Raw genomic sequence first — 13,342 nt, 5'->3', positions numbered from 1 at the left:
GGGCATTCAACGCGCCTGCGCCCACCAGATTCCGGGGAATCGTAACGAAGCTTCTGGAAGCGTGACTGACAACCGCAGGAAGCATGACCTTGGGACCGGGGAACGGCGTCTTGATGCGGGACAAGCTGCGGGATGGCACGTTGTCATGGGGTCGGCAGTCAGCAACACCGCGATGCGATTGTCCGACATACGTCATCCTCTGCAAAGCCCGGGGGATTATAGCAATTTGTCCAAAGCAGCAGACCAAGGGTCCTGAAGTGTGGATGTAGTGTGCCGGTGTGAAGATGAGACCCTGGGGCTTGACGTTGAGTTAAAAGACATCCCGTTACTATCTTTGACTCTCGCCGCAAAGATAGCTGACGGGCTAGGACGATCATCAGGAACAGGACGGTCCCAAGCGGTATCATGGCTGCCACCTCCGTCACTGGGGAAGCCAAGGACGCGCGGGGATGTGGTTCCTGAACCGTCCCGCTGAAACGGGACGCAGACAAGGGTTCTCGACCAGCCTTAGCCAGGCGAAGCTAGGGCGCCATCATGAGCGCCAGGGGTGAGCGAATGGAGAAGCAGCAATTTATTCGAAGCGTCGGAAAGTTGGGACGGACTGCGAGGGCGCCGCCGCCAGGGCTGTCCGCGGATGAGGTCATTCTGATGAGATTCGCATGGTTTCCTCCATGCAAGGTACAGCGTAGTCGCGATGGTGGAGATGTATTTGAAAACTTCGGTGATGCGAAGCCGGATTTTCCAGCTTGACTTCCCGAGCAAGAATAGAGAAATGGGTGTCGAATGTAACGCGCGCGCCAAGTTGTCCAACCAACGGGTTGGCGCGTAAGCTAGTCCTCCATTTCGCGCTGATCAATAGGCTAGGATGCTTTCTAGCCCGGCCTAGACTTTTGAAAGTCTCCTTGAACGCAAAGCTCTTCGAGACCTTGAGGCCAACGGTAGGGCGAGTGAGTTTCTTGTGCCGGTAAGGCGTACTATGTATAATTCGGTAAGGTTTGGCCCGTCTGACATGCGGAGATAAAGGAAGCGCGGAGAGACGTTGCGCGCCATGGAAGATTGCTATGTCGGTCTGACGATGTTCGCATAACCAGTCAGAGATAACATTAGAAAGATTCGCGATGCTGGCTTGGCGTGGATCGCGTTGGTTCCACGACATCCTTGCAATAAAAGCTCGGGATTTTTGCCATGGCATTCCTCGCTTGAAGGCCAACCTCTGGTGGGATTTCAATCCCGGTTTTCGAGGCCGCCAGCGTACCGGGTCGCATGCGAACTTGCGAGGCCCGCAGCGCAGCCAGCAGATGATGTGGGAGATCGCGAACACCGCCATGTTCTAGTAGCCCAAAGAAACGCTGTTGGCTGCAAGAGGCTGTCCACCCGCTCGAGAAGCACTGAGTATAGCGTCTCAATGCAGACACTCGACTGATACACGTATAGCAGAAACGCTGCCAGCACTGTAAAGTGTAATTGAGCATCCGCACCGGCTTACTTAAACCCAAGCAGCCGGGGAAGGGTTCCGCGTGGCAAGGTCCGATGGTCGTTGGGTCGAGGCCGATGTGGCACCAGGACTGGGCCGTTGGACTTGACTTGTTAGGCTGGAACTCAATGGGGCGAGGGAAAAACCGTCCGGGTCCGCCGCAGCATACAGGGGTCACTGAGGAGAGGCATTTCTCAGAGTTGAGTTGTGAGCTGTTCCTGGTCGCAAAGAAGGAAGAACTCTGCTAGGCTGTGGCCGATAAATGGAGGGAGGAACAGGATACCCCGTCCTCCCGCATTGCTCGGGATCACAAGGTAGCGAGAGAGCCTTTGCGTTAATCGATAAGATGCCGCTCCGAGTCTGTTCTGCCGTCCAGTCCCCTGCGTCGCACTGCTTTCTGGGCAAGCTTGACAATCCAGATTGAAGGGATAAGCTGTTTGGAGGAGAGGTCGGTTCATGCAAAAGCAAGTGTCAAAAGCACGAGACTATGCCATTGGTTGCATGCTATTGTTTCGCAGGGGGCGTGGGAGGTCAATGTCGACCGAGAGGGGCGTTGATGGATAGTTAGCCAAAGGTCTGTGTTTTAGCGGAGGGGTTGCCATGTGCGTGCCCAGGAAGACAGTGGCAAAGGTTGTGCAACCGCGGGGGAAAAGAAGGGACTTGAGCCTTGAGCTTTGAAGAGGGGAAGCTAAGATAAGCCAAAGGTCCATCACCATCCGCTGGTTCATGACTGACAGTCGTTCTGACTTTGGCGTAGCTGAATTGCCTCTACGGACGCGCTGAAGAAGATCACCAAACTATCGGGAAGCTAGCCACTATGGTGCCAGGGCCGTATCCCAGGGACATTGCAGACGAGGGCTGATCCAGTCGTGCGAGTCGTCGTCGTGTTTCCTGCGACCAGCCACGCCGTGATGCCCTGTACGAAAAGTGCAACGGTGCCGTCATAGGGAACAGCGCCGGGCCTGCTGCAGGCCCAGGACTGCGCTGCGCTGCCCCAGATGCTCTGGTTCGGCTGGAGGAGCCGGTGCAACCACCGGCATGAGTTTTGGGGAACATGAAGGCGAGACATGCAGCTGCACGATTTGAGTGGCAGACAAGAAGCCGTCCCTGAACTCTGGAGTTGACCATGCTGCAAGAGACATGCGACCACAGATGCCCGTTGGACGCGGAAGAGCGACGAGACAATGTTCAAAGTGGCCGAACGGTCCACTGAGAGCCGAGAACTGGCAGGAGACGACGACGGTGCGAAGGGATTGAATGGATCATGGAACCCCTTCTGTGGCATCAACATCCCTTTCGACACATTTCCGAAGGTCCCCGGGGGCACTTATTGGTGATTAAGCTTTCCATCTGAGGTGAGGGCTGCTGATGTTGGTTGCCACGCCCGCTGGGATGGTTTCGCGCAATGCCCGGTTTGTACACAGAAGTCGGTTTATCTTGCTTGATTGTTAGTGTACGCAGTGTTGGTAGTCTCCGTGCCTGTGGGCCGCCGCTCGCCTGGCTCGCTCTGGCTCTTTCTGCTGTCTAGCAACGGCTGCGTCCCGAACGTTGCTGCGTTACCGGATGGAGCGATGGCTTTAGTCTCGTCAGCTTTGGTCATGCGATGACAGCCGTGACAGAAGGCCGAGGAGGTTGGAGGAGTGAGGCATGAATTTGGACTGATATTTGGAGCGGAATAAGAAATCGATTTGAGAGAGGACGGCACCTGCGGTGGGAGGGGAGGGTTAGAAAGAAACATTTCGACCAGGCTGTGTCAGGAGCACTCACCCTCGTACCTAGGCAAGGAAGAGAAGAGAGGCACACAGATTACAGCACCACCATAATCTGCAGGTCGACACCCTCGTTGGAGGCACGACACCCACCCGCGACCCTGGTGCAATTTACCCACGCACGCCCAGTGAGGGGATGGGTACCGCACCGCAGTACGGGCCAGGGTTGTTGGGTGACTGGTGACTGGTGACTGGGCCGTCGATTGTGCAGAGTGCAGACGGGCAGTCCCACCAGTCAAGCCCTCTTCCAACCGTCGGTAGCAGAGGGGCTCCCCTCCCTTCCCTTTCGTCTGGTCTGGTGGGATTTGGGAGCGCATCCCGGGCGCTGGAGTGTGCGTACGGAGGACTGCGTGGGCGTAGGGTTGTATTAGCGTCTACAACGAGTACCCAGGTACTCTACCCTGGCTTGGGCAGCGTAAGGTGCATGGGGAGAGGGCGAGGGAGGCAGAGGTACTCCGTAGAGGCAGACGGGAGAGAGGCTTGTCGGGTTGGGCGAACGAGCCTTTTTTACCCTCGCCCATCCGCCGTTCTCTCTTGACGTGTTTCCCTTGCCTTCCCTCCACCCCTCCAGGTCGAATCGTCAACAGCCCGCAGCGCAGCCCGCCCGCCGCATTCCAGCGCAATCTTTGCACTTCGCCGAGCAGTCGAACTTCAACTTTGGACCTTGGACGACAGTCATAGACTGAGGAGCGACGCAGAAGGTGTGCTCAGCCATCTCGCGTCATAGGACCCCGTTCGGTTGCGACTCCGTTGAGCACCACCGTGTAGCCCGAGTTGATTCGCGGGCGTCTTGTTTCGGAGGCCGAGAAAGTCAGCCATCTTCCGAGTCGGAATAAGAAAGTCAGGGAGAGACAGACCAGCGAGCCACTTGGACCGATCAGCCAACCCGACAGTGAGGACAACTGGACAGCGTTGCCTCTGCTCTGAACAACGGGAGAGCCGGAAGAAGGACGTCGACATCAACGAAGCGTAGTTCTTGCGCGCCGACCACAGCGAGTGTTGGTATTTGAACAGAAAGAGAGAGAGGAAGTTTGTAAGGCAAGGAAGAAGACGAGGGAACCCAACAACAACAACTTCGACATTCGATTTGGTCAACTCCCGTCAAGTCAGGCTCTTTTTTTATTTGGAAAAAAAAAAAGAAGGAGCCCAATCCGATTACCGTTCGTCTCCCGAGTAGACCAACCCCCGGCCGTTGCTTCCTTACTTTTTTTCTTCCCATCTTTTATTTTTTATTTTTTTCCGGCCCCTTCCTTTTAGGAGCCCAACGGCAGCGACTCAGCGAACAACGCAATTTCCAGGGAAAGTGCGACCCGGTCATCATCGCCCCTCTCTCCTTCCTTTCCGTCCGCACTGTCATCAGCCCAGTCCGGCCCCTCCCCTCCTTCCTCACTGGGGAGAGAAAGAGAGAGAGAGTAAGAGAGACAGGAAAATAAAAATAAAAAATAAGCAACAACAACACCAGTCAACAGTCACCCGCCCACCATCTTTACGTACGCCTTCCCGACAAGAAGTAGCAGCATAATTATCGACAGACACATCGAGAGAAGGAGACAGACAGAGTCGCACTGATTCACTGCTGCGTTCCCCCCCCTGTTTGCGCCCAATCAGGCTCTACGGAAGGACCATATCATATCCCTCCCTATCGACATCGGCATCGACATCGACTCTTTCCGTGGTGCCACAGGTCCCCCCCGTCGACTGCGAAATACCATTTTCTTTTGAGCATCGTATTCGATTCCCATTTCGCCAGACTCCTCCTGCCCTGAGGGAACGTCACACAAGATGAAGGTTCGTGATTCACCGTCCCCCCTCTCCTCTGGTACCTGCTGCACTGCCTGCACGCACCTGTGGTGTACTTCGCCGTCGTGCTTCTGCTTCTCGTCGACGCATTGCACCTCTGTCCCCTTCCCCCTTTCAACCACCACCCCCCCTCTCTTCCTCTCGTACGAAGCTTGTCGCGCGCATATCGCCATCTTCTTCAACCACGTGTACTCGCGATTTCCTGCCACCACGTTGTCCTTCTCTCTCAGTCACCGAGACCGAAAGGTGCATTTGTTTTCCCACTCCCTGTACCTCTCGTCATTTGCGTTCCTTCCTTCTTTCTTAGCACTCCCGACCCCGCATGCGCACGCCGACTCTCATCATGTCGTCGCGAGAATCCATCGCGAGAAATCGGTTTTCCGACCACCTACTGACCATGCCTCACCTGTTCCAGGCCCTCCGCCGGTCCATCAAGGGCGAGAAGGACAACGCCAAACTCAACATTGCCCCCAAGTCCGCTGTCGCCATCGTGCCCCCGAAAAAGGTATGTCGTTGCTCTACACATCTCGCCATTTCCGACAGCGCCGTATGCCCGCCCGCGCGCAAGCGCATGACGATTGCGTTGCGCCGCACATAATGCTGACCGCGAACTCCACTCCAGGTCATCCGAGCTCTTTACGACTATGAAGCCCAGTCCAATCAAGAACTGAGCTTCTCTCGAGGCGATTTTTTCCACGTCATCGGCAGAGAGAACGACCCCGATTGGTACGAAGCATGCAATCCCGCCTTGCCTGACGCTCGTGGCCTTGTGCCAGTCGCCTTCTTCCAGGCTTTGGGCCGCACAGAGAGAGATAGCGGCCAGTCCGATGGCGGCGGCATGCCCCGGCCGCCGACCATGTCCCCAACTATTTCCAAGAACCCCGACCACGACTCCGGTTACGCGGAAGCCGCGCCACCTTCTGCTGGGGGCATGCAAGCTATGCAGTCTCCTCCGGCAATGCTGCGCTTATCCAGGTCTGCAGGCAAGGGATCCGGTGCTATGGTCTACGGTATTGTCATGTACGACTTTGTGGCAGAGCGCGCCGACGAACTTGAGGCCAAGGCTGGTGAGGCCATCATCGTCATCGCGCAGTCCAACCCTGAGTGGTTTGTCGCCAAGCCCATCGGCAGACTCGGCGGACCCGGCCTGATCCCCGTGTCATTTGTTGAGATTCGCGACATGGCTACGGACAGTGCCGTCGGCAACGCTTCAGACGCTATCAAGAAGGCAGGCATCCCAAAGGTCGAAGAGTGGAAGAAAATGGCAGCCGACTACAAGAACAGCAGCATTACTCTGGGCAAGTTTGATGTGGGGGGTTCGCCGCAGCAAGGGTCTCTGGAGCAAGGCATGGAGCGCATGAGCATACAGCAAGGTCAACGTCGGGGCTCGCAGTCGCAAAATGGCAACAGCTACGTAAGTATTTGGACATGTCGGTCCATGGAATGCGCACAAGCTAACGTGAGAAACAGCCGCAACAACAGCAGCAACAACCACAACAACAGGCCAACTACCAACCGTCGCGGAGCTCACAACAAGCTTCGCAGCCCACTACTCCTTACACCAAGTCTGCCGATCAACTCTACGCACCCATTTCCGCTCGCATCCCCAGATACTGCTTCGCCGAGGACAAGTATTGGTTTGTCATCGAGGCCGTACTGGAAGATGGCCGTCACTGGGAGCTGTCCAGATACTACGAGGACTTCTATGATTTCCAGATTGCTCTCCTCACCGAATTCCCTGCGGAGGCAGGCAACACGGGTACGCAAAAGCGGACATTGCCCTATATGCCGGGCCCCGTCAACTACGTCACGGATGCCATCACCGAAGGTCGCCTGCACAACCTGGATGCCTACGTCAAGAATCTCCTCGCACAGCCAGCCTACATCGCGAGGTGTCCCCTTGTCAGGCAGTTTTTCGCTCCTAGAGAGGGCGACTACGAGATTGACCCCAACGCACCGAACGAAGACGAGTACAGACTCTCTGGCGGGTCGCAACCCTCCTCCACTGATTCACCGGCCGACGGCGCCTCGCGGCAATCTTCGAGGAATAACCTGAATGGCAATGGCGGCTACGCGGGTCTTTCCGCCGCACCGCAGCAAAGATCAATGGGGCAGCCCGGCATGACTCGGCAGCCGTCGTCATTATCACAGTCCCAGCCGTCCGTCTCTCCCGGCATCGGTCAGGCTCAAGCTATGAAGATTAAGCTTTACTTCAACGGCGACCTCATTGCCATTCGTGTACCGACAGACATCTCATTCCAACAGCTGTACGACAAGATCAGGGACAGACTCAAGGTCGCCGCTGGCGAAGAGATCCAACTCTTTTACAAGGATGAGCCGTCAGGCGAGAAGCCCAACTTGATGAGCGACAACGATCTCGACGTCGCCATAGACCGGAATGGGAAGCTCCTACTTTACGTGGAACAGGTCTAAGTCACAAGCCAGAGGACTCATCCCGACTTGTGATTCTGGACGGTTCCTGCCACTACTTTCGAAGAAAAGCATACCCCACTTCCAAACCTCCATTGCATTCTTGTTTCATGATTCCCAGCGTACGCGACGCATTGCCAGGTCCTGTCTTTTTACACAGGACCGGCCGATTTTCACTTCTATATTGTTTTCTTCTAGTAGCTGGACTCGATATACGACCATGATGCCAGTGGATCGACTCTCCTTGAAGCACAAGCGGCTACGCTCCTTTTTACGATTCTTTGGCCTCGGCAGGCCCCCACTTACGATCTTGCCTTGACGGACGTTGATGTTGATGACGGGGAAAAAAGAATTATCGATACGGCCCCCAGGGGTCCATATGTCCAAGAGTTTTCCATAAGACGAAAGACGGAAATGTTTCCATCACGAGGGCACGGGAAAGGGGACATTGGCGGGCGTTTTTGGTCAAATGGCAGGCTTGAGCTGCCAATTGTGTCTTTTCTTTTCTTTACCTAGGCTTCTGCCAGGGTCCTTTTCTCTGATTGGTCGTGCAGTACGCACGGAAGGAGGACAAGGCCAAAAGGTCCTTGCGATGACGAATGGAACGACTTGGTGGATGACGCAGAAGTTGGCGCGGGAAGGCGCAATACCAGTACTTGAACGAGAGAAGATAAAGCCTGTTCACACCACACCATGACCCATTCCAAAAGTGAAATCGAATGATTCTGAGTTGAGTTTGATAGGGCTGATGCTCTCGTTGCACATGGTCACACTGATTCTATTAAAAATCATCGTGCGCCGAAAACCAGAGCTTGGAATAACACTTGATATCATTAAAAAGGAAGGCCGCATGTAAAGCAGCGTACAATTCCCCTCGCAGTCGCAGAGACGCCATATCACCGTTCTCTTCGTCCTCATAGCTTCCTCAAGACTCCCAATAAAACCACATCCATCGCATGAAATAGAAATGCTTGCTTGCTCCTCGGGCGTGGAAAAACTCCCGTACTTCGCAGAGCATGGCCTGGCCTGGCTCCAATCCTCCGACCTGATACTAAAAGCTGGGTATTTCATTTCAGGTTTTTTTTTTCCTTCCCTCCCCCCTCCCACTCTCTCCTTTCCTCCGCACTGGTACTCGAGGCGTGTCATGGCTTCTCTGCCCGCGCAAAGCCACAAACCTGTTATTACACAACGACGTGGGTAGACATGTGCTCCACCGCCTCCTTAATGGTACGGAGCATCCTCTGGTTCACGCAGAACGGACACCGCAGGGGCCGCTCGTTGGCCGAGACCGGATCGTCGTTCTTAATGGGCGTCAGGTTGAGCTCGGGCGTGGACGGGGCGAACCTCGACGCCGACGAGACGGCTCGCTGGATGGCGGGCGTCGCGAGCGCGGCCGCGGCCGTTCCCTGCACGCGCTCCCGCTGCTCCCGCTCCTCCCTCGCGGCCGCGGCTGTCGCCTCCGCCTCCGCCTCCTCCTGCTGCAGCTGCCTCAGCGCGTTCTGCAGGACAATGTCCGGGTCTTCTTCGCCGTACATCGGGGTGTCGCTGCCGGGGGGCGCGACCATGCTCGCGTCGGCGCTGTGCGGGTCCGGGGCCGTGACCGCCGCGGCGGAGGTCGGGGACATGGCGCCCGCCGAGCCGGGGCCCGCGCTCAACCGGCGCAGCACCTCGTCGCGCACGAGAGCGCAGGTCTGCAGGCTCGCCTCGACGCCCAGCGCGCGCATGACGGATTCGCGGATGGCGGCGGGGCTGGTCTCGGCGGAGAGGGCCATCAGTCGCGGGACGCAGTCGGCGAGGTAGCCGATGTCGTCGGCCGCGTTGAGTCCGCCTTCGCCGTGTCGACGCTGGCGCCTGATCAGCAGACCGTAGCGCTTCTTGAACCTGTGAATCCAGCCCGGGGAGAATTCCGGCGGCGTCTCGTCCTTGTACCGCGGCAGAGCCGTGAAGATGGCCTTTGCTTTCTCGCCGAGCTCCTCGTTCGTCGGGTGGCGGCCCGTGGCTTGGACCTGCTGGTACCACCGCAGCACGAGCTTCTCGACATCAGGCCAGTTGCCGAAGCGCAGTCGCGAGCCGCTCAGTTGGGGGTTGTCTCCGTCCAACCGGGAGTATTTGGGGCTGAGAGAGTGGGATACGGTCGATTGGGAGATGTGCTGTCCGTATTGGTTGTAGAACCAGTCTATGCAGGCCTTGTGACTGGGACGAAGGGTCTGCGCGTTGGCCCAGCGGCGGAGCGCGCGACGCTGGTCGAGGGTAAGGGAGTGACGCTCCTTCGGTGTCGACATCGGGGAGTCTACGCCGTCCGGAGGAGCGCCGGGGCCGTTGAGGGTGCTGGCATCCGGGTCGGAGGGGTGGAGGTCGTGAGCGGTGTCGTGTGGCGCGTCGTGGGGGTTATGAGGGTGAGAGTGAGAGTGCGAGTGCGAGTGGGCGTGAGCGTGAGGATGAGGATGCGGGTGAGGGTCGTGGTCGGCCATGGCGACGGCGGCGGCTGACATATTTCAGACGAAGGGGGCGTGGGCGGTGGTGTTGGTGTTGGTCTCGAGGCGCGCAACACTCGGGCGCTGCGGTCGGCGACGATGAGGTTTGTTTTTCCGGCAAGGGGTGCGTTTCTCGTCGAGGGTGAAGGAAATCGGCAGGCCAGGCGCGAGGGCGCGCTGGCTCAGCGGCGGGGGAGGCCTGTTGAAGTGGGATAATGGGAATATATCCGTAGTTGTAGGTGATGGCTCGCCTTCGTTTTGATTCAATTGAAGAAATCGTTGTATCCGTAGTGAGGTTTTGGTTGGTGTGGAGGTTGTGACGGTTAAGGGGAGGGAGTGAGGAAAAGCGTCCAGTCGAAAAGTGAAAAATCGGTGGGCGGGATGGGGGACCGAGGGGACTTAGCACCAGGAGGGAAGCGAGGCCGTGGGGATTTTCAGGCCAGCACGGCCCCCAGGCACGGTGCAGTTTTTATTTCTTTTTTCTTTTTTATTTTCGGGGCTGGCCAAGGTTGCATGTACTGTCGTTATGCATCCAATGGGGAGCTGGAAAATTCGCCAGAGGGGGGGTGGTTGGCCCAAGCTCCCTTCCCCCTCCTCACACCAGAGAAGCATCCATGAGAGAGAGTCTCTTTCTGTGTGTGTTGCATTACCCGGTGCATAACTGTACTGTTGTTTCAAATGCCGGTTTCGATGCACACGTAAAAAAGCACTACGCACTTAGTTAGATATGAAGGATAGGTGCCATCCATATCCATGCTAACACTTGCAGCAATCGAGCCAGGACGACCTTATTCAATACTTACTACCTGGACAAGTGCTTATTGCTTTGCTTGACCCCATTCAGCACTCTTGTCTGAAGGCCCGCCAAGATTCATATCTATATTCTTCTCCCATTGTCGACATCTTTTAACGGTCTATTCAAAAGACGCCAATCGTCATGATTCCCATGCTCTTCTCCCACATATTCATGCCATCGCGGCTCGTAGTGTCGCAACCATTAATGCAACTCCCAACACCCAAATGCCGACCCAAAAACAATCAGACCAAAACCGTCCCTGGCAACGCATAGACCTTTCTTCTCCTCACACAGACATCTTCATGGCAATCGTCTTATGCGGGTCGTAGCCCTTGACCACAAAGTCCTCCACCTTCCACCCGTCAATGCTGCACCCGGCCTCCCTGTCCTTCATCTCCAACATGGGGAAATGTCTCGGCTCGCGCTCCAGCTGTACCTTGAGCGCGTCCACGTGGTCCGCGTAAACGTGCGCGTCGCCCATGACGTGCGTCAGGCTTCCGGGAACCAGGTCGCAGGCGCGCGCGATCATGTGCGTCAGCAAAGCGTAGCTCGCAATGTTGAACGGCACGCCGAGACCCATGTCGCAGGAGCGCTGGTACAGCTGGCAGTGCAGGTGCCCCTTGGGCTTCTCCTCGTTCCCGGTCGAGTTCTTCGACCGCGGGTACGAGACGTAGAACTGCGCGAACATGTGGCACGGCGGGAGGGCCATCTTCTTCAGGTCGGCAGGGTTCCATGCGCTCAGCAGGATGCGGCGGTCGTAGGGGTTCGTCTTGAGCTTGTGGATGACCTCGGCGAGTTGGTCGACGCCCTGGCCGGTGTAGTCCGTCTTGGAGTCGACGTACTCGGCGCCGAAGTGCCGCCATTGGAAGCCGTAGACGGGGCCGAGGTCGCCGACCTCGCGGTGGGAGAGGCCGACGCTGTCGAGGAACTCGCGCGAGCCGTTACCGTCCCAGATCTTGACGCCGGCCTCGCTGAGAGCCAGAGAGGATGTGTTGCCCTCGACGAACCAGAGGAGCTCGGCGATGACGGCGCGGAGGAAGACGCGTTTTGTGGTGAGGAGGGGTAGGAGAGGCTCGCCGTCCTTGTTGAGGGAGAACTTGAGAGGCGTCGGGGCGAAGATGGAGTATGTGCCGGTGCCGGTTCTGAGATTCCGTTAGCGACGTACACATTGTCGATGAGCGTGCAATGGCCTACCTGTCCGGTCGGTGCTCGCCTGTCTCGAGGATCTCGCGGACGAGGTCAAGGTACTGGTACTCCTCGTGACGCTTAGCGGGAGCACCGCCGTTCTGCTTCGTCGGGTTCTCGGGAGCGGACATGTTGGCGGTTTCAACTGCAGCGGGTGCCATTGCTGTTTGTGTCTTTGCCTGTGGGTTTGGATGGTTGGTGTAGGCGGGATGCCATCTGAATGTAGGCACAATCAAAGACGCGTCTCGACGCGTCGTGCTTAAAGTGCATGCGCTAGTGGTGGGGTTGATGACTAACCACTGGGAAATCCGGCGCCGATAAGATAAGGAAACCATCAAGGTTCTGGCCTGCTTCGGAGCCAAGCGAGGCGAGTCTGTATTTTAGCGTCTGTCATGCGCTGGAGCTTGTTCCGTCTCTGCTGAAGTCTTGACGAATAGCGGCTCAAGGTCCAGTCAGCCCAGAGCTGAGGTCTGTTTCAACGCATCTCAAGAATGAGATCTCGTCGGATCTTTTTCTGTCGGTCCCTTTTTCTCCTGTGCTCAGACGTAGGCCTCTCAGTTCCACATTGATGAAAACGGTGGCGATGCGTCGTGAATGTCTTCTTCCCTTTTCCCCCCTTCTCATGCACCTACGGGTGACGATGACATGGCCAAGCATGGTGTTGTCTTGATTCTTCTGAATGACACCGAATATTGAGTTTGGAAACTTACTAGTTCCTACACTTTCATGATATTTTCTGGATTGAAAGTGCGACTAGGAGTTCCTCAACCCTCACTGCCACCACCAAAGACGCAGCAGCCTGGCCGAGGTCCAGTGCCATTCTCTGTAGTCTGCTGCTTCTATTGTCGTTCCCAAGAACATTCTATTGTCTCCCATGAAATAAGAAGTCGACATCTCGTCATCAGCGAAAGACATGAAACCCGCTGTTCAACTCGCAACTCCAGTTCAAAATGAACCTTACCATCACCGTCCCTCCAGGAACGGTCAACCACGGCGACCCTCGCCTGCTCTGCACTCCTCCGATCTGGTCCGACTACATCATCTTCTACGCAACGAATTACTTCGTCCACGCCCTCACCCTTCCCAGCCGGCCCGGCGAGTCCGTCCTGGAGACATGCTTCACCGTCATCACGGCCCTCTTCCTCCCCAGCACCGGGTCGCTGCGCGCCGCCCGCTGGCTGCTCTCCCACGCCGGGACCGTCAGGCGGGACGAACTCAGCCGGGCCATGAGGGCGGGTGCGCTTTGCATGGTCGTCGACGAGACGGAACGCTCCAAAGTCTCCTGGATCGAGACGTCGTTGAGGAGAATGAGATTCAATAGAGCATCTCGAAGCTGGTTAGTACGATGAGGGGGGGGGGGGGGGGGGGGGGGGGGAAAAAAATTTAAATTTGGATTTGTGTGTTTTATGTAAAA

General features: G+C 56.8%; 4 protein-coding genes across 4 annotated transcripts in view; 2 read left to right on the top strand and 2 right to left on the bottom strand.

Annotated features, from left to right (window-relative positions):
- Positions 1–5,365: 5,365 nt before the first annotated feature.
- CkaCkLH20_07782 (protein kinase activator) lies at positions 5,366–7,476 on the top strand (the record flags this gene model as incomplete). Its single annotated transcript, XM_038890498.1, has 3 exons — positions 5,366–5,548; positions 5,666–6,457; positions 6,514–7,476. The coding sequence occupies 3 exons, from the start codon at positions 5,366–5,368 to the stop codon at positions 7,474–7,476; spliced, it is 1,938 nt and encodes a 645-aa protein (XP_038744106.1).
- A 1,178-nt stretch (positions 7,477–8,654) lies between these two features.
- Positions 8,655–9,944, bottom strand: CkaCkLH20_07781 (centromere binding protein B; the record flags this gene model as incomplete). Its single annotated transcript, XM_038890497.1, has 1 exon — positions 8,655–9,944. One exon carries the CDS (start codon positions 9,942–9,944, stop codon positions 8,655–8,657), a length of 1,290 nt encoding a protein of 429 aa, XP_038744105.1.
- A 1,085-nt stretch (positions 9,945–11,029) lies between these two features.
- Positions 11,030–12,059, bottom strand: CkaCkLH20_07780 (thymidylate synthase; the record flags this gene model as incomplete). Its single annotated transcript, XM_038890496.1, has 2 exons — positions 11,030–11,885; positions 11,938–12,059. 2 exons carry the CDS (start codon positions 12,057–12,059, stop codon positions 11,030–11,032), a joined length of 978 nt encoding a protein of 325 aa, XP_038744104.1.
- Positions 12,060–12,878: 819 nt separating this feature from the next.
- CkaCkLH20_07779 (uncharacterized protein) overlaps positions 12,879–13,342 on the top strand; it is a gene marked incomplete at both ends in the record, with an annotated part of 1,527 nt that continues 1,063 nt past the window's right edge. Inside the window, one exon of the mRNA XM_038890495.1 lies at positions 12,879–13,264. Coding sequence (XP_038744103.1) covers positions 12,879–13,264 — 386 coding nt within the window. The remainder of the gene's footprint in view (positions 13,265–13,342) is intronic.

The sequence above is a fragment of the Colletotrichum karsti genome (assembly GCF_011947395.1).
Source record: "Colletotrichum karsti strain CkLH20 chromosome Unknown Scaffold25, whole genome shotgun sequence".
Classification (NCBI taxonomy): domain Eukaryota; kingdom Fungi; phylum Ascomycota; class Sordariomycetes; order Glomerellales; family Glomerellaceae; genus Colletotrichum; species Colletotrichum karsti.
This window is presented reverse-complemented; position numbering and strand designations above follow the sequence as displayed.